Genomic DNA, 18,525 nt, shown 5'->3' on the forward strand with positions numbered 1-18,525 from the left:
AGAAAAATTACAACTCTATAAAACAATTCTACATTAGACAAAAATTAAATGAATAGAACATAAGCATAAAAAGCACACTATCCTGAAAACAGTATTGCACAGAAAAAACACTATTTAACAACAACAAATGATACGGTCAAAAAAAGAAAGTTTACCTGAAATTGTCTCAGGTTTATGCTATTCTTGGGGGGAAGGGAGCTAGAATTGGAAACTTCCCACTTTTCTGACATATTTCAATACAAAAAAATGTCTTTGCTTGCAATTTATCTTCTACAATTAGTCATTATTGTACAAAGAAAATAAAGTACGAATTTGACAGGGACAGAAATATGGCCATGGACGTATACAGTCACCTAGGAAACCCCTGACAATAGCTTCCTGAATTTCAACTGTGTAGATTTTGAAGAAACTATTTCCTCAAGATTATGCCTTTATTTCAAGAGCTCCCTCTTTCTATTGTTCATCTAGTAAATGATCAATTTGTAGATACAGTTAAAAAAAAAATCTATCTTTTGTGGATCAACAAAAGCATGTAGCTAGGATACCTGTACAACTATTTTTAAGATACAGTTGTGTTTCGTTGGTTTTAGAAAAAGATTTAAATGGTCTATTGTAATGTTGAGTGCTACGCTGTGTTTGATCACCTGAAGAAGTGGAAAGCCTCAGTGGGAGCAAGGAATTCCCTATCAATCCTAGGCCCATCTTTACACTCCACAGCCATCAGGTCAACCACCAAGCAGTGGCTCACCTGGACACATGGTTGATCTGATGGGGTCGTTGATATAAAGGAAATCATTAGACAGCAAATTTTATGACAACTGGCAAAAAAAATGGGCAGACCTGGTTTAAGTCCATTAGGCATAATATGGAAATGGCCTTAATCTCCTTCTCTCCCAGCAGGAAAAGACTAGGAATACTTCAAAGCCTTGAGAGTTACTGACCAATGCCCTCTTACAATTAAAAGCAACATGGGTGATCTTAAAGCAGTCAGAGAAATGGAAGGTTGGGCTATAAGAAAGATTTAGCACTCAAGGGCCATCTACAAAGCAGAAATTAGTTGCTTGTGATTTTAAAAATATAATTACTAATTTACAAAAGATGAGATTTGAGAACAACTGTTGTTAAGCTGGCCAAACTTTTATACCTAACTCTTCTCATAGTGTGAAACATTTATATTTATATAAAGCCACCTCTATAGGTTTGGTGTTTTAAACCTACTTTGACTTTTTTTCCTCAATCACTCATTTGAATTGTTTTTTTCTCAGCTTTTTCTGCATGCCTTATTTGATATCTACTATCTTCAAAAAACTTCTTAATGTTTGTGTGATTTTTAGGGTTAGCATACAAATGAATCAAGAAATCATCAGAATGTAGCAATGAAAAGGGTCAAATAATCAAGAACTTAAACACTTACTTGATAAGGTAAGATGAGCTTTTTGACTAAGAATGGCTCCATATTTGTTCATTGCCAAGCACTGATAAAACCCTTCATCAGATTGCTCTCCTCGCTTGCCTTCCACCTCACTGATGTGTAAAGAGCCGTTAGACAGAACCTGGATCCGTTTATTTTCAGACACTTTTGCTCCATTTTTCAACCATGTGACCTTAATAGGAACTTCTCCATGAGCCTGGCAATCTAACACGACTGGGTCCTTTCTTGTGACAGTTACATCCTGTGGTTCTTTTATAAAAAACAGTTCGCTAAAGCACCACACTCCTATAAGGAAAAAGGGGGAAAGGCACATCAAGAATTATAAGAACAAAATCACTTCTTAACCCACAATTGTAAAGCACATATTCAGAGTGTAATAAAACAAAGTTTAACAAACTATATTAGTTAACTTACAAACATCTTAATAAACCAATCTAAGTGTCAGCAAACCTTTCGAACAAACCAGAGAAATCACCTTTTACAACATGTACACTAAAAGCATAGGGAAGATTTCAATAACTTCTATGCCTTGTAAGAATTCTGTTCTCAAGTTTCTTGCTAGAGTTTCAAAATCATCAGGAGAACTCATGAGCACAAGTCTTTTGCTCCTTTTACAAGCTTGTCAAAAAGATCTTGAACAGAGTAAGTCGTAAAAGTCTAATTTTACAAGAAATCATTAGCAAAACTCCAACTCTGTGAACAAGCAAGTTTATTTCCTCGTCCCTTGAAGTGTTTTTGGAACCCTTGGAACCTACTCCTTTGGGAAGTGCGTTTATCTTTTGTGACAAATTACACGTTTGCATTTTTTTAATATCTGCTCTTTTACAGCAAAGACTCTCTCTTCTCCTTGAAAGAGACCCAATTTACTTTATTTCTGCAGTCAGATAGGTATTTAAAGGGCAAACAGTTGACTTTGAAAAGTTGGTTACTCTTGCTGCTTGTACTCAGTGGGTAATCGGATTAGGAAACTTTTATTTCATTTTTTTAGAACTGCCAACTGTTGGGAAAAATGCATGACTAATTGGTCCTTACTGTCTAATAGGGATAGGAGATTGCTTAATCAACCAGTACACGTTTTTATCAGAGCAGAGGAAGGACTTTATCCTAAGCATACACATCGTCCCCGGTCCCCACCAGGATCCAATGACCACCTAATACTCTGTCACCTCCTGCATTTAGCGCAAAGGCCAGATAAAGTCTTGCATATTGATTGGGGCCGAGTGGAGTGTTAGAGGTTTGGAGGGAACGTTTCATCTTCCTTCTGTTTTGAATCCAAGATTCAAACCCCCAGGATTGGTCTCTGTCTCTCATCAAGGCAGGTCCTCGGTAACCTCACACACTAGTCACGTTCCCACTCCAGGGCTGACGACTTCTAATGGATGCCCAGGGCGACGGGAGCGACCCTAACAGCCCCGCACTGAGAGGACAACTCCGGATGGTGCCCATTGTGTTTCCCAGTCACATCTGACTTTGATCCTTTTCTCATGCTAACAGAAACTAACTCCTCCAGGGAAGAAACAAAGTCCGGGGTTTGTAACCGTAAACAAATAAAACAACCCATTCGCCTGAACACCAGCCCCCCAACATCAACTACACCCACTTCCCACTTTTCATTTCTCTGAGGATAAACCAACACGATGCAAAAGGAAAATTAGTTCATCCAAGTTTGCACAAGGCTAACCTGGAGAAATCTTCAGATTCGTACACACCTCAGGCCCTGCCTCAAAATACCTGGCAGCGAGAAATAAAGCCTATTTAGATGCCTTCCTTCTCAGCTTCGGGTACCTTTCTCCCTCCCCTCCGGGACACAAATCAGCCACGCAACTTTCAATCCTCTTTTTCTAATTCCACTTCTCCCGTCTCCTCCTCGATCTGCAGCCAGGAAAGTGGGGGCACTAGGGGTGCTAACCTGGGCGCTGAGTTCACTTACTCGGTCCCCTGCCCGAAAACGTGGGGGAACCCCCCCCCCCGCAAGCAGGGGAAGCCGCGCAGAACCGCGGCGCCCCCTGCGTGGCAAGGCTGCCACTAAGGAAACAATATAAATAAAGCCACGTGCGGCCGCAGCGGCTCTGGCAGGCTGGCTACAGGGGGCTGGAGCTGGCCGCGAAGGCAAGGACGCGGCCCCAGCGCGGACAATGGCGCCAGGAGGAAGGGGCGAGAGTGGACAGCGGACGCTCCGGCCCTGCAGCCCGCGGCCGGGGAAGCGCAGCGGGGAGGGACATGTGCTGGGAGAGGCGCCCACAGCCTTGTCCGCGCCCCCGAAGCGCCCGCGGGCCACTCGCACCTCCAGCAGCCGCTCCCGGCTGGCTGCAGGAAGGGGACAGGGGTCGGTGGTCAGCGCGACCGCGGAGGACCCCGCCCCCCCAACACGCACCCCCCGTTTCGTCTCTCCCCAGCCCGCTCACGCCCCACAGGCTCAGAAGAAGCGCCGAAGAAAGCGCGCCCACCTGGAACCGAGTCGAGGAGCAGCAGGAGCAGAAGCGCGCGGAGCAGCAGCATCCCCGGCGGCCGCGGCCGGGCGAGGGGTCGCAGAGAAGGCGCCATTCAGCGGGGCTGCGCGGGCATGCTCTGCGGCCGCTCCGCAGCTGCTGTCCGCCTGCCGGCCCCCGCCTCCGCAGATCCCCGCGCCGCGGCTGGACGCGCGCAGCCTGGGCTTCCCGCTCCGGCACCGGCGTGCTCGGCGCGGCGCGGCGGGCCCTAGTCTCTGTGGTCGCGGCGAGGCCGGCGCACGGACACCGGCTCGCAGGAGGCGGGGGGCCCGAGAGTCCGGCCTGGGGGCGGAGTGAGGCGGCGGCTGGAGAGGGCGGGGGCGGCGGAGTGGACAGCGCCGCCGCTGCCTGCCTGGGGACTACTTTCTACATCTGGCCCCTGGTCTGGGGACCGCGAGGTCGGCGCGGCTGGCGGAGGGAGACGCTGGGAGGGGGCCGGTTGCGGCCGGGTCGCGGACCGGGAGGCGGGGGGAAGGAGGGGGCGGGTCCCACCGGACAATGCACCTGGGGGTCAAGCCCTGGCTGAGGGTCTCCGGCCCGCGTCCCCGCCCCCTCTGCCTCCCCGCCACCGTCGAGGACTGAGCCACAAAGGCCGAGCCTCCCGGCCCAGCCTGCCCCCGGGGCCCCTCACCCGCCGGCTTGTTTAGGATTCGGGGACGGAGGAGGCGGGGTGGGGAGGGATGGTGTTGAGAGACGTGGAAAGGCCGGAGACTTCTCCCCTGATGGCCCCTGCCCATCCCCCTCCTTCCCTCACAGGCCGAGGCCCTGTGGAAGGAGCATTGACTATTTCCCACTTCAGAGATTTGTCAGCACCACTGGAGTGATAAGCCCCACATTTGGGAACAGTTCTTATCCTCCCTGCCCCCATCAGATGCAGCACTGGCTTAAAAACACCTCCGAAGAGTGCCCTGAAAAGAACAATTACCTTTTGGGGAGATGTTCGATTGTCTGTTTCTCAAGTTAGTCAAGTTTTATAAGTCGTGAGAACTTTGTACACAAAAGGCCCTGTCCTAAGAGTGGAGGTGAGATCAGGAGATTTCTAGATTCTCTGAAAGCACAGCGCTTTAATAGACTACCTGGGTAGAAGTTGAAGTGATTATGAAAGACACAAATATTGTGAATTTGTTCACATCTCTTAAAATGAAGGATAACAAAAGGAGTTAAAAGGTACATTTAAAAATGTAACCAGCTGGCTAAACGTGTGGATCATAGAAAGCTTTACATGTGGATTAAGGATTGCCAATCCCACACTAAATCTATGGCACATGATGAGCGCACAGGCTAAAAACTAATCTTAATGAAAAGTGCTGACAGAAATCTAGCTTTTGTCACTAAGACATCAACACATTGTCTTTTGCGTGTTCCAAAAATCCTCCCTATAAAAAAAGGGAGGGGGGAGGAATCAACAGTTTTAGAACCTCTGGGAGGGCAGCACTGCGATCCCCCGAAAGCTTACTGTAATAAGGATCAGCCTAGTTAACAATTTCAACTTAATTATATGTAAGACAATAATACTCTTGGCTATATTGCCTCCAAAACCTTAAAATTTACATGAATTTGAACTATTTCTAAGCATCAGAATAAAGGTTTGTGGAAAGGGAAAATGTTTAGAGGTAATTAAATGAAACGTTTACAAGGATGTTTTAAATATCTGGTAAATCAAATTTACACAAAGTGATATTCCTGTCTGCCACTAAATTTTTTTGTTGTATGACGTTCTTCTACCTCTTGACTCCCCCTTCTCCCAGGTCCTTTTCAATCGACCCTAAGTGCTCATATTTCCTGGATAAGAATTGCTAATAAGATGCTCTTATGCTCTCTTTCTTGAATACATCAGAAGAATACAAGCTGGGGGAGGGGAGAGAGAAGCTAAAAAGCAAGGGAAGAACTTTTTTTTAACAGCCACTTTGCCTTTAACATTTCAATTAATCATAGCAGACTTTGATTCTTATGAGATGGCTTTGGACCTTTGAGTAGCACAGAGGAAGAACACAGCATTGCATCTAATATGAAATTGCACACACACACACACACACACACACACACACACACACAGCCAAAGAAAGTATACACACTTTAAGAAAGGAAAACTGTATTAAAATTGTAATTCTCAATATATACCGATAGCAAAAGATGAATACAAGTCACATTTGACTTCTACAATTACGAGAGGTGCTCAAAGTGGTTACCATCAGTGTCCAGACACTTGAATAGGGCGAACTAATGCTTGAGCAACGTTGACCAAAGTGTCTACTTGTATACATTTTTTGGATATGCATATAATGTGATTAAACAACCCTATTGAACATTTCTGGTATATTTACTGTCCCATGTTGGGCAGCAATAAACTTACTCTGATAATATAATTATGCCATATTATATAAAATTTGTAGTATACCCAAGGTTATTCATTAGTAAATAGTAACTGGGAAACAGAAATCCATGTCTTCTGATTTGTGTTTGCTTTTTCTATTATTTCCTGCTCTTAATTTAAACCCCCCCCCCTTTTTTTTCCTTCCTCCCTTTAAAAAAAACACCTATTCCTGTTGGCTTTAGAATTTATAGCATACTTCTTTAAATAACACAGTACATGTCTTCTTGAACAGTTAAATTTTCTTGCCTGTTTCATACTTGTCTTATATGATGTACTAGGCTACTTCCGGGCGTGTTACCCATTCCTGAATGCCCCACAGATTCTAGCACAGTACCTTGTGTTTAGTAAGGTAACCACTGCAGTGGTTAAGCATGGTTTTTGGTGGATGACAGACTAGAGTCCAAATTTCAGTGTTACATAGACAAGTAATTTATACTCTCAAAAGTCACCTATTTATTGGAAATAAGTATAATACCAATGGCTATTGTGATGTAATGCATGGGAAGTACCTGCTGCATAGCTGTATAAATAGCTGCCTTTATTATTTAGTAAGTAAATAGTCCCAATGATGACAAGTCTTTGTCGTTTCAGAGGGGGCTTAATTTTGAAATGTTCAAGTTTTTAAGAGTCAAGTCTAATTTGTTTGATGGTTACCTGATGGCGACTCTAATGACTTCTTTGAGTAGTTCTAAACTGGTGCTGAGAGAGGTAGAAACCTAGGTGTTTAACCTCCTAAAGTTACCTACTTCAAGGATAATCTCATTGAAGTAAACAACTACCAAAGCCCTATTTTGCCTTCATAGTCTAACGTTTTAAGAAAGGACAATTATTTTCAAGCTGAAAAGAGTAGAGCCTATATAAAGTAGAACTGAAATCTGAGGGTAGGTTTAAAAAAAAGGGGCTGGGGAGGAATCAGGTTTCTTTAAATTCAAGTCTCCTGGCCCAACTTTGGGGAAAATTACATAGCTTTACTCATCGATTATGGAGTTGTACCAAATGATCTTCTGACCTTGAAATATCTGGTTCAATGGAATCATGGGACCATTTGTATATGTTTATGAATCCTAAAGAATGAGAAAACACAGTGAAAGTCTGGAGTTGTTTAATTTTTTCATTTAACAAATATTTATTGAGATCCTACTATGTTGGTAAGAAGGCCAGACCTGAATGAGGATTACATGCTATGATCTTCATGTGATTTCAGAAATCACTCACTGAGGAGCTTAATATCTGCTATCAGAAACATTCTGGAAGCTGAACAATATTGAATGTCAACTATAATTTAATATACGTATAGTCACAGGATGTGGAGTACAGCATAGGGAATAGAGTCAATGGAATTGTAACAGCTATATGTGATGTCAGAGGGGTAGTAGGTTGGGGGAGAAGGGTTATCACTTTGTGAGGGGTGTAAATGTCTAACTATTACATTGTTTTGTACACCTGAAACTAATAACAAAAAAAAAAAAAGAAACATTCTGAAATGGATTATTTTAAAAGCAGATGGTAACTCTTCATGGGATTGTAAAATGGTGCAGCTTCTATGGAAAACAGTATAGAGGACCCTCAAAAAATTAAAAATAGAATTGCAATATGATCTAGCAATTCCACTTCTGGGTATATATCCAAAAGAATTGAAAAATAGACTCTTGAAGAGATATATTTGTATATATAATGGCTTTGTCGTTGGATTCATATTTGTCTTTGATCATGTTGAAAAGTCTATAATAGACAGGATTTAATATCAACCAAACTTTTATTTTAGGCATTCTACTGCAATGCACCCAAAAAATAACAAGCAAAATATGCACATTCATGAATATATGGCAATAGGGTGCCTAAATATAACTTCTGGCATCTGAAAGTTTATCATTCCCTCCTCTTCAGCAATGGGATCTTCTTCACATAAGACCCCCATTTCCAGCTCTGCTTGATATAACTTAAGAGGAGGAAAGAAAAAAAGGAAATGGAAAATTTGAGGATGCTGAAGAGAAGTGCAGTGAAAATCTGTAGTGAAGCCAATAGGAAGAGGTGAAAAAAATGTTTATACCAAAGAAGTAAAAGTTGTGGAATAAATTCACAATATTACTATGAAATTTAGAAATTTCCCATCTTCCAACCTGTTCTGGTGCAGACTTCCTGGCCACTGAAGAGGTACATGCTCTCACTCATGTTCTGTTTGGTAGATGAGAAAAAGATAAGTGTGTGTGGCGGGGTGATGCTTGTACTAAGATATTGTCCCCAACACCGTCATGCTTCATTAGAGGCACTCCAGGGGTCTAAAGGGACTTCAGCACTCTATTTCTAGACATACCCATGCTAAACTTTTATTTAGTACATTCATAAATCTTTTATGACTGCCCTCAAATAGTGCACCATGCCTCAACACCTTTACATGGCACCTAGGAAATGTGCTTTGGACACAGTGGATCAGGGGGTTCCCCCCAATTTTCTAAGGGAGGAAGAAACTGCTTTTCACTTTGTCTCCTGATGAATGGAATGGTGCTGACAGTCTATAACCCATGGTTGGTATGTGTGTGGTGGCGTTGATGTGAAAGTAGGAATAGGAACAGGAACATAGGTCACAATTAGACACCTATGAATTGTATCCACCCAACTCACCTGGGCAGTGTTTCACTCCCAACTCACCTGGCCAGTCTTCAAGGAACACCGAGCTCTCCACTCCCTGCCATGGGAAATGTTGATGACACACATAGAAAGAGATACAGTGGCAACTGCTAGCACATAATTTACTGAGTTAGGTTTTATGAACCAATCATTTTCTTGATCACCTCCTCAAAGACCAGTATAAATTGCTAAGTATTTCATGTCTCATTGAAAATGCATTTTATTTCAGTGTGAAATTTCAGGTTTGTCAGTAGATAATATTTGGTTCACTATTACTCTTGCTCCTATCTACAGTAAATAATAGCACTAGCAGCATTTAGTAATTGTTTACTCTCTATTGGATGGCTATATCTACACAGTTCACCATCTCTATCTAAGAGCTCATAAACCTATAGATTCTTGACACTGAGTACACAAGCTTCCAGCTAACATACATGAATATGCATACATATACATATATATATATATATATATATATATATATATATATATATATATATATTTCTGTAGTTTGTAGATTGTATGGATATCATTGGCAAAGGATAGGTACCATGTGAAGGTTGTTAGGGTTAGTAGATTAGCTTTAATAATTATAGACGTAGAATTTTTTAAAGTTTGTATAATATTTCCAAAAAATTTTTTGAACACTGCTAGGAGTTTTCTAGATCTCTTGGCTATAAAAGTTAGAGAAGAAAAGATAAATAAACATAGGGACATATATAACCATACAAATAGATTATAGTTCCTTTGTTCTGGCTAGCATTTTTCAGAAAATTTATATTCTGCAAATTCAAATTTTTCATTACAATAAGATTGATGACTTAACAGGTTAGTAGTTGCCCTATATTTAAAAAATTACTGTCTGCCAATAAATACTCTTTTATAACATAGAGCAACTTTCTTATGTAACATTTTTAATGATAACATAAAAACTGTGAATAAACACAATAATTTGATATGTTTTCATTTTCCAAGATAAAAATGTATAACTATATATTTTGAGAGTGGTAGGTATGATTTATTACAGGTGCTGACAAAACGTAGTCCTCCTTAATTGTGTATGCTTTAAGAATTAGAAGAGATTTTAATTTTAAAGTTTGGTTCTTAATGTTTCCCTTAGATCTGAGGTCCACTAAGCAATCATATTCCCACTTATACCAGTCAAATCCCATTCATCACTGAATGGCAGCAGCTAATGAGCAAGTACCCGGGTACTTGCTTTCAGTTCAAAGATCTTGCACTAGTGAAGAAGTGTTAATTTCTTCAAAGACTTCACAGCAGCCCCTTCACAACCTTTGAGAGTGCAAGGAATCCTTTTCTGAGCCCCACAGAAGTTGTTTGGCGGCATTATCACTTTAAGGTAGGGAAGGAGGGAGGAGCTGCCTTCACTTCTTCCTCTTCTTGCACCTCTACTTTAGAAATCTTACTTAGCTCGAGGGGCTCCTTAGACCGAAAATCTTACTGTGTGTTTCCTAAGGCTGCTTCATTTTCTAATAGGATGGAGGGAAGCAGAGGAAGAACAGGGACAAAGGGAGGTGGTGAATGAGGCTTTTCCTGGCCATCCCATCTAAAAGAGTACCTCATTCTCCCCCATTGTCATTCCCTGTCCTAGCACAGCATAATCATATATATTGATTTGTGACCTCTCTTTCTCACTAGAGAACTTTTCCTGGTTTACAGCAAGCTGAAGATTTTTCTGGCATAAAGTGGACACTCAATATCTACGAGTATTCAATGGATGAATTAATGCATTTTGTAGACATAATCATTTCATCTGTTGATAGTTTAATAGTAATGTTAAGAGAATCTTCTTGAAATGTTGGTTGTTTGAAATAGGCTTGTTCTCTGATTTAAAATTCTAATGTTTCAATATAAAATATTCTTTTGGAGGAATTTCTTTCAGGCGGCTATCTTAGTATTTGGTTTAACCAGGCAAACACACACTCTCCACTCAAGCACTCTGCTGGATGCTAAGAAAAGCAAAATGAAATGACACAGCTCCAACCCTCATAAAGCTCCCAACATAACTGTGGAGACAGACATATAAACAAATGCTGATAAGATTCTGTGATACGTGCTGTAGCAGCAGTACGTACACAGTGCTGGGGGACTTGACTGGGTAGGGATGCATTTAAGTGGTGGAGAGAACAATTCAAGACAGGACATAATTTAAAATATTAAATGCTATTAAAGTAACACATGTACATAGAGTAAAAAGTCATGATGAAAAGGAGCAATTCTGTGCACCTCCCCCATCCTCCTGACCACAGCCTCCATCGCCCTCCTCCAGTCTGCACCGGTGGCTCTATCAGCCTGCTGCATAGCTCTTGTCTCGGGACTTCCCTTCCCGGCTCACCAGAGCTGGAGTCCTGTTTCCTGGATCCCATCTCTTCTTTCTTGCTATTCCTTTATGTTGCTAAAGCATATACTGTAGAAGATCTTCAAGAAAGGGTGCTTGGGAAGTATTATTTGAGTCCTAGAGTAGCTGAAAATGCTTTTGTTCCACTCTCATGTTTGATTGATAAAGTATGGCAAGATACAGAATTTGCAATTGAAAATCATCATCCTTCAAAATTTTAAAGGCATCCACTGTCTTCTAGCATCATTTTTTCATCAAGGCATTCTACAATTCCTAATTCCTTGAATGTAGCTTGTTTTTTTCTCTCTGGATGTTTTTAGGATTATCTCTTTATCCAAGATGTTCTGGAATTTCACATTCATGTGCCTTAAGGTGGGTTGTTTTTCACTCATCATTCCACCAACCAGTGAGCTCAGAATTTCTGAGTTGTAAATTTCTGCAAAGTAACAATTTTACTGACTTCTATCAGCTTGCAAGTTTGTCTGATCATGACTTCAGAAGAATTACAGAGAAAATTGTATTTTGAATATTCATGTTGTTTTTTGCATAATTTATCCCAAATTAAAATTTTTGCAATATGGAAGAAATTTCAAAAAGTGTTATTTTCCAAAAAGTAAAATGTTTCATACAATAATGCCTTCCATTTATGTAATTTTAATGGTTTATTAAATGTTTTCACAAACTTGATCTCATACAATTTACCAGGTATTTTGAAATATTTTTTAAAAGACAACATCACAAAAACAGTGAATAAAAACTTATTTGACGTTTTGCTTTTTCTATTTTTAAAAGAAACTATAGCTGTAAATGTGATTTTTTTTCTATCAGTTTAGCATTTTCTTTGCTCTAGATAAATTAAAAGAACAGGTTATTGAAACAAGGTTGTCTAGTGAAGAGTGTAAAATGTAAGATAGGTAATCTGGAGGTGGAAATGGAAATCCCAAAGAAAATAGAAACAGAAAAACAAAGAACTAGTAATGTGTGAGAAGAACCAGGCTAGTGTTTTAGGAGACATAGAAATTAAAACAAAATGTTATACTTTATGTACTGAGGTGACAAATAGGTCAAACTTCATGAATTTGTAAGAGCCCGTTTTGCTGAGGGAGGGTTAAGGAACAAATCCTCTGCTTTCAACGCCTGAAGATGGGGAGGGTTTCTGTGGTGATTTTTTTCCCCTCAATCTCTGATATTACCACCAAATAAATGTCTTTTGGGTCCCCATCCAGTCTAAGAATAGAAATATATCACTTATGTTTATCTTAGGTTTGAGACCAGCTTCCATATTTTTCTGAGTTATTATGTGAACGCTCACAAAACAAAAATTCAAGTTTTATTAAACCCTTGTCTCTTTCACTAATTTTTTTTTGCCTAAGGATTTATTTCAGTCCAACAGAAATCCAAATCTCAGACTACACTGCCAAAAAAATACTAATTTTTTTTGTTTGTTTTGAGATTTTTTTTAAATTTATTGGGGTGACAATTGTTAGCAAAATTACATAGATTTCAGGTGTACAATTCTGTATTACATCATCTATAAATTCCATTGTGTGTTCACCACCCAGAGTCAGTTCTCCTTCCATCACCATATATTTGATCCCCCTTACCCTCATCTCCCACCCACCACCCCCCTTACCCTCTGGTAACCACTAAACTATTGTCTGTGTCTATGAGTTTTTGTTTCTCATTTGTTTGTCTTGTTCTTTTGTTGTTTTTGGTTTATATACCACATACCAGTGAAATCATATGGTTCTCTGCTTTTTCTGTCTGACTTATTTCGCTTAGCATCATACTCTCAAGATCCATCCATGTTGTCACAAATGTTCCTATATCATCTTTTCTTACCGCCGAATAGTATTCCATTGTGTATCTATACTACAACTTCTTTATCCATTCATCTATCGAAGGACATTTTGGTTATTTTCATGTCTTGGCCACCGTAAACAAAGCTGCAATGAACATTGGAGCACACGTGTTTTTATGTATATATGTTTTCAGATTTTTTGGGTAGATACCCAGGAGAGGGATTGCTGGGTCATAGGGTAATTCTATTCGTAATTTTTTGAGGAACCCCCACACTGCCTTCCATAACAGCTGCACCAGTCTGCATTCCCACCAACAGTGTATGAGGGCTCCTTTTTCTCCACAGCCTCTCCAACACTCGTTACTATTTGTCTTGTTGATGATAGCCATTCTGACTGGGGTGAGGTGATATCTCATTGTGGTTTTTATTTGCATTTCTCTGATGATGAGTGATGTTGAGCATTTTTTCATATGTCTATTTGCCATTTGTATGTCTTCTTTGGAGAAATGTCTCTTCAGGTCGTCTGCCCATTTTTCAATTGGGTTTTTTTGTTGTTGAGCTTCAAGAGTTAAAAAATGCTAATTTTTAAAATTAGTTTCAGGTGTACAAAACAACATAATGATTAGACATTTACACCACTTACAAAGTGATAATAACCCAACAAGTCTAATACCCATCTGACACTGTACGTAGCTATTACAATACCATTGACTATATTCCCTATGCTGTACTTTACATCCCGTGACTATATATATATATATATATATATATTTTTTTTAATTATAGTTGACATTCAATATTATTTTATATTAGGTATATACCACAGTGACTAGGTATTTATATAATTTATAAAGTGATCCCCCTGATAAGTCTAGTATCCATCGACAGCATACACAGATTTTACAACATTATTGACTATATTCCCCAAAGAGTGCTAATTTTAACACTTGATATGGAAGTTCTCTTTCCAAGTTTCCATTTTTATTTTTATAATTATTGTAGTTATTAAGAGTGAATTCTCTAATCTGAAATCTAACAATTGGTTTCAAATATTATTTTCATCATTTACTTAGTTTCATAATGTTGGGTAAGTTGCTTAATCCCCTGAAATTCAGTTTCTCCACCAGTAATATGTGGATAATAATTAGTATCTATGTCGCAGAGTTGTTATAGGACTAAATGAGGTAATATATGTAAACAGCTTGGCAGAGTGTCTGGCATATAATAAATAAATGTTCAATAAATGTAAACCATATACATTTACATATATGATGTGTAACTGAGCTCCATGTTCAGTGAAGCATTTAATATCACAAGAGAGCTCAGATTTTGTTTTTAGTGAATACAGGAAGGATTTATGGCTTACAAAGTTCAGAAAAATGTCTCATGCAAACTTTTCTCCATGTGAACTACTGGAATCAATGCACAGGTATTCAATTCCATGTCTATAATGACCAAGAAGCTTCAAATCCACCTGCCCTACAGATAAGGTTACATGCCTATTTTTAGAGTATATATATATATATATATATATATATATATATATATATATATATACACATATATACCTTTTCTAGGTATCAATGTTGCATAAAACAGTCACCTTAGATTATAAGAATTGGACTAGTTTGACTCCAATTTGTTAGATATTTGAAGCAACTATGAAGGTGTTTCCTATTAGGAAAGTGCTGAGCAATTTATGAATTTATCATTTTGTTTCTGCATGCTGATTTGGTAGGCCCATGTATTACTTGTGATACATAACAATAGCTGATGTAAAATTCCATGATTTAACACAATAAGCATTTATTTCATGCTTATGCTATGTCCAGTGTAAATATTTGTGGTTGGTCATCCATATAGTCATTCAGGGACCCAGGATCCTTTCATCTTATGGCTCCACATCCAATGGGGCTTCAGACTTCTCTGCTAAGAATTGTACATATGGTCAGCAGACTGGGAAAGAGAGAGTGGAAGACAGTGCAGGAGGTATTTATGGGCCAGTTTTGGAAGTGTGATATATAATTTCAGCCCATTTTTCCACTCAATCACGTGGCCAAATCTTACTACCTGGCAGCTGGGAAATGTAGTCTATATGGTTTTCCAGGAGAAAAGGAAATGGGTTTTAGTGAACATATAGTCTCTGCCATAGCCATGTTTAGAAAGTAAGCCAACAAGTACTCTGGGAAACTGTTAGAGAATGTAAACGCAACAAGACATCATGGTCTGGTCAGAGAAAAATTTTAGTATCTATGGTCAAAGCAACACAGGAAGAATGGTTTTCAAGAGCTATATGCTAACCCTTGGGGTGACATGTCTAAGTTCCTTAATCTTCATGAACCTGAGTTGTCTTGGTCAGTAAAATACAGATAGTAATAGTATTTATCTTTTAGGTTTGCAAGGATTAATAAGTGAACGTATGTAAAATTCCTAAAACTTAATAAACACTTAACAAATGTTAGCTATCATTATTATTACTATTATTAGGATATTTTCAAGTCCTAGGAAAAAATTGCTATGTAGCTAAAGTGTAGTTTTGTTTTATTTCCTCCCTTTATAGCCAGTTCCTAGTGCCATCCAACTTCTTTCCCTCCTGCTTGGTCAAATAACAATTGCCTCATGACTATTAATTTTATTTACTTTTTCACTTAACAGCAGAATAATCCAAGAGAACAAGGTAAAAGTGATCATGTTTTCAATGACCTAGCTAAAGAATTCGTGCACCATTACTTCTGCCATATTCTATTTTTTACATAGATCAACTTTGATATACTATGAGAAGTTACTACACAAAGATGTGAATACAAGGAAACAAGAATCACTGGGAGATCATCTTGGAAGCTGGATATCCATAGTCTGCCTCTGGTCCCCCATGTTTCATGGCCCTACCACATGCAAAAAGTATTCATCTCTTCCCAAGCCCCCCCCAAAATCTCATCCCATAGCTGAAGGACAGTGCCCTTAAGCTTCTTAGAAGCCCTGGTGTTAAACTGAAAGGTTCTCTGAAGCATAACCTTGAATCTTTATGAGGTCTTCACAAAGGATTTATAGTAAGCTTCACCTTTATTCCATGTTTTCCCTTGAATGCCTTGGATTTTATCTTCATCCAGAAATCGTTTCTTAATTTTAGCATCATCTGTCATCTGGAGAGACCAGGAATTTTCAAACCCAATGATTCCTGAGATCTTTTTGTTTAATGGTCCTTTCTTTGGCTTATCACTCGCTCACATTTTACCTGAAGTAGCAAGGGGAAGCCGGGTGGCACCTTCAACACTCTTGTCTGGTGATCTCTTTAGCTAGATTGCTTAGTTCATTAAATACATTTACTACTTTCCTGTTACCACAGATAATAGTGTTGCCAACATTTCTGCCACTGCATAACAAGGATCATGTTTCCTCCAGTTTCCAATAAAAGTCTCCTAGCTTTCCTTTAAGACCTCGCTATCAGCTTCCTCAAAGGCCACCAGGCTTTAATGGACAGACTCTTCAAAGCCCGTTAGGCTTTAATACCCTCTGTAAGGAACTTCTAGTTTCTTCCTGTTGTCTGGTTCCAAAATTCTCTCATATTCTAAGTTTTATTTTGGCAACAGTCCACTTTTAGGCATCAAAATCTGTATTGGTTACCTATCGATCATTATAAATTACCCCCAATTCAACTGTCCTAAGATAACAGTAATCATTTTTTATCCTTACAGTTTCTGTCAATGTATTACTTTTCAATGGCTGCTGTAACAAATCACCACAAACACAGTGGCTTGAACACAACACAGATTTATCTTACAGTTTTGTAGTTCAAAAGTCTGAAACAGATCTCCCTGGCCTGTCTCCCATTAAGGTGTCTGCAGGGCTGCCTTCCTTTCTGGAGGCTCTAGGGAAAAACAGTTTTCTTGCACTTTCCATCTTCTATAGGCCACCACATTCCTTTTCTGGTGCCCCTTTCTACATCTTCAAACCCAGCAATGGCAGTCGAGTTCTTGCATTGCTTCACTCTGACCTGTTCTGCCTTCCTCTTCCATATTTAAGGAGATTTGTGATTACATTGGGGCCACATGGATAATCCAGGATAATTTTTCTATTTTAAGGATAGCTGATTAACAATTTTAATTCCATCTGTTACTTTGATTCCCCTTTGCTATGTAATGTAACATATTCACATGTTCTGGAGATTATGACATGTACGTCTTGGAAAGGGAATCATTATTCTGCCTATGACAGTGGATTAGAAATTGCCAGAGTGTCTAAATTTAGGGTCTCTCATGAGGTTGCAGCCAAGATACCAGCTGGGCTTGGAGGATGCATTTCCCAGGTAAGTTCATGGTGGTTCTTGGTGAAAGGTCTCAGTCCTCTCCATGTGGGGCTCTCTTCTGCTGCTTGCAAAGTCCTCAAGATGTGACTATGGACTTGCCCCAGAGTGAGTGATGTCAGAGAATAAAGCAGAAGCAGCAATGTCTTTTATGATCTAACCTCCAAAGTCACACACCAATGCTTCAATCATATTTCATAGGTCGGAGAGACTAGCTCTGCTACAATGTAGAAGGGACCATACAAAGTGTGAATACCAGAAGGTAAGGTTAATTTGGCCTGTATTAGAGGCAGGCTGCCACACAGGCACACTCTTTGCATGAAATTTTTTCTAACCATTTCCCTGCCCCCCACCACACTCCTGTGTGCTTCCTCTGCCCTCTTCTGATTCACACTACCCTTCATTTCACTCATTTGTGTATTGGTCAGTTTTCCTTTCCCTCATTTTGAGCTCATTGAGGTTAGGGGTTATGCTTTATCTAGTTCTGAATTCCTAACATGCAGCATGGTGTGGTTGAATTAAATTTAGGTAAGGAAAGAAAGTCTGAGGACCAGAAGTTGGAAGCAAACCCCACTCTTATAAGGGAAACTTGCTGAATTTGGATGGTACCTAATTTGAATCTGAAGACTAGCTAGAGCAGGGGTGTCCAAACTTTTTTCAACGTTTTTCACCAAGGGCCATATGCGGTAAAATACACAAACAGCCGGGCCACTCACTCGAGGTGAAGTACGTATTGCCTCACCTGGTTTATTTAAGTAAACTAAATATATTTTTGGAATTTGCTGTGGGCCAATTAAAAATGGATTGCAGTCTGCAGTTGGCCCGCGGGCCGCAGTTTGGACACCCCTGAGCTAGAAAGAATCGTAAGATGGTAAAACCTTGAGTAATAAGACATCTTTATAGTAAATGTAAAGAACTTGAAGGCTGGGGAGTATGTATAACACTTCATTTGGTTGTTCTCCTGCCTTGGATAAAATTGAAACTTGGCCACCATGCTGAATACCTGCAATCTTTCTAATGGTATATTTGCACAGGGAGACTCCTCCCTCTAAACAAATTGTTCTTGGTCTGTCAACCTTTGACAGTGTGATGAGAACTATATTTTGCCCTGCATAGTGTGCTCCTGTGTATAATGCGCA

At 39.8% G+C, this 18,525-nt stretch overlaps 1 protein-coding gene across 1 annotated transcript in view; it reads right to left on the reverse strand.

Moving 5' to 3' along the window:
- The window catches only part of PRTG (protogenin), a 114,691-nt gene extending 110,567 nt beyond the window's left edge, over positions 1 to 4,124 (reverse strand). Inside the window, exons 1-2 of the mRNA XM_019732216.3 lie at positions 3,880 to 4,124; positions 1,415 to 1,717 (exon numbers count right to left, since the gene is read on the reverse strand). Of these exons, the coding sequence (XP_019587775.2) occupies positions 1,415 to 1,717; positions 3,880 to 3,976 (400 nt within the window). The 5' untranslated portion in view covers positions 3,977 to 4,124. The remainder of the gene's footprint in view (positions 1 to 1,414; positions 1,718 to 3,879) is intronic.
- Positions 4,125 to 18,525: the final 14,401 nt, after the last annotated feature.

This window comes from Rhinolophus sinicus, chromosome 3 (assembly GCF_057876585.1).
Source record: "Rhinolophus sinicus isolate RSI-liver-muscle chromosome 3, RSI-T2T, whole genome shotgun sequence".
NCBI lineage: Eukaryota > Metazoa > Chordata > Mammalia > Chiroptera > Rhinolophidae > Rhinolophus > Rhinolophus sinicus.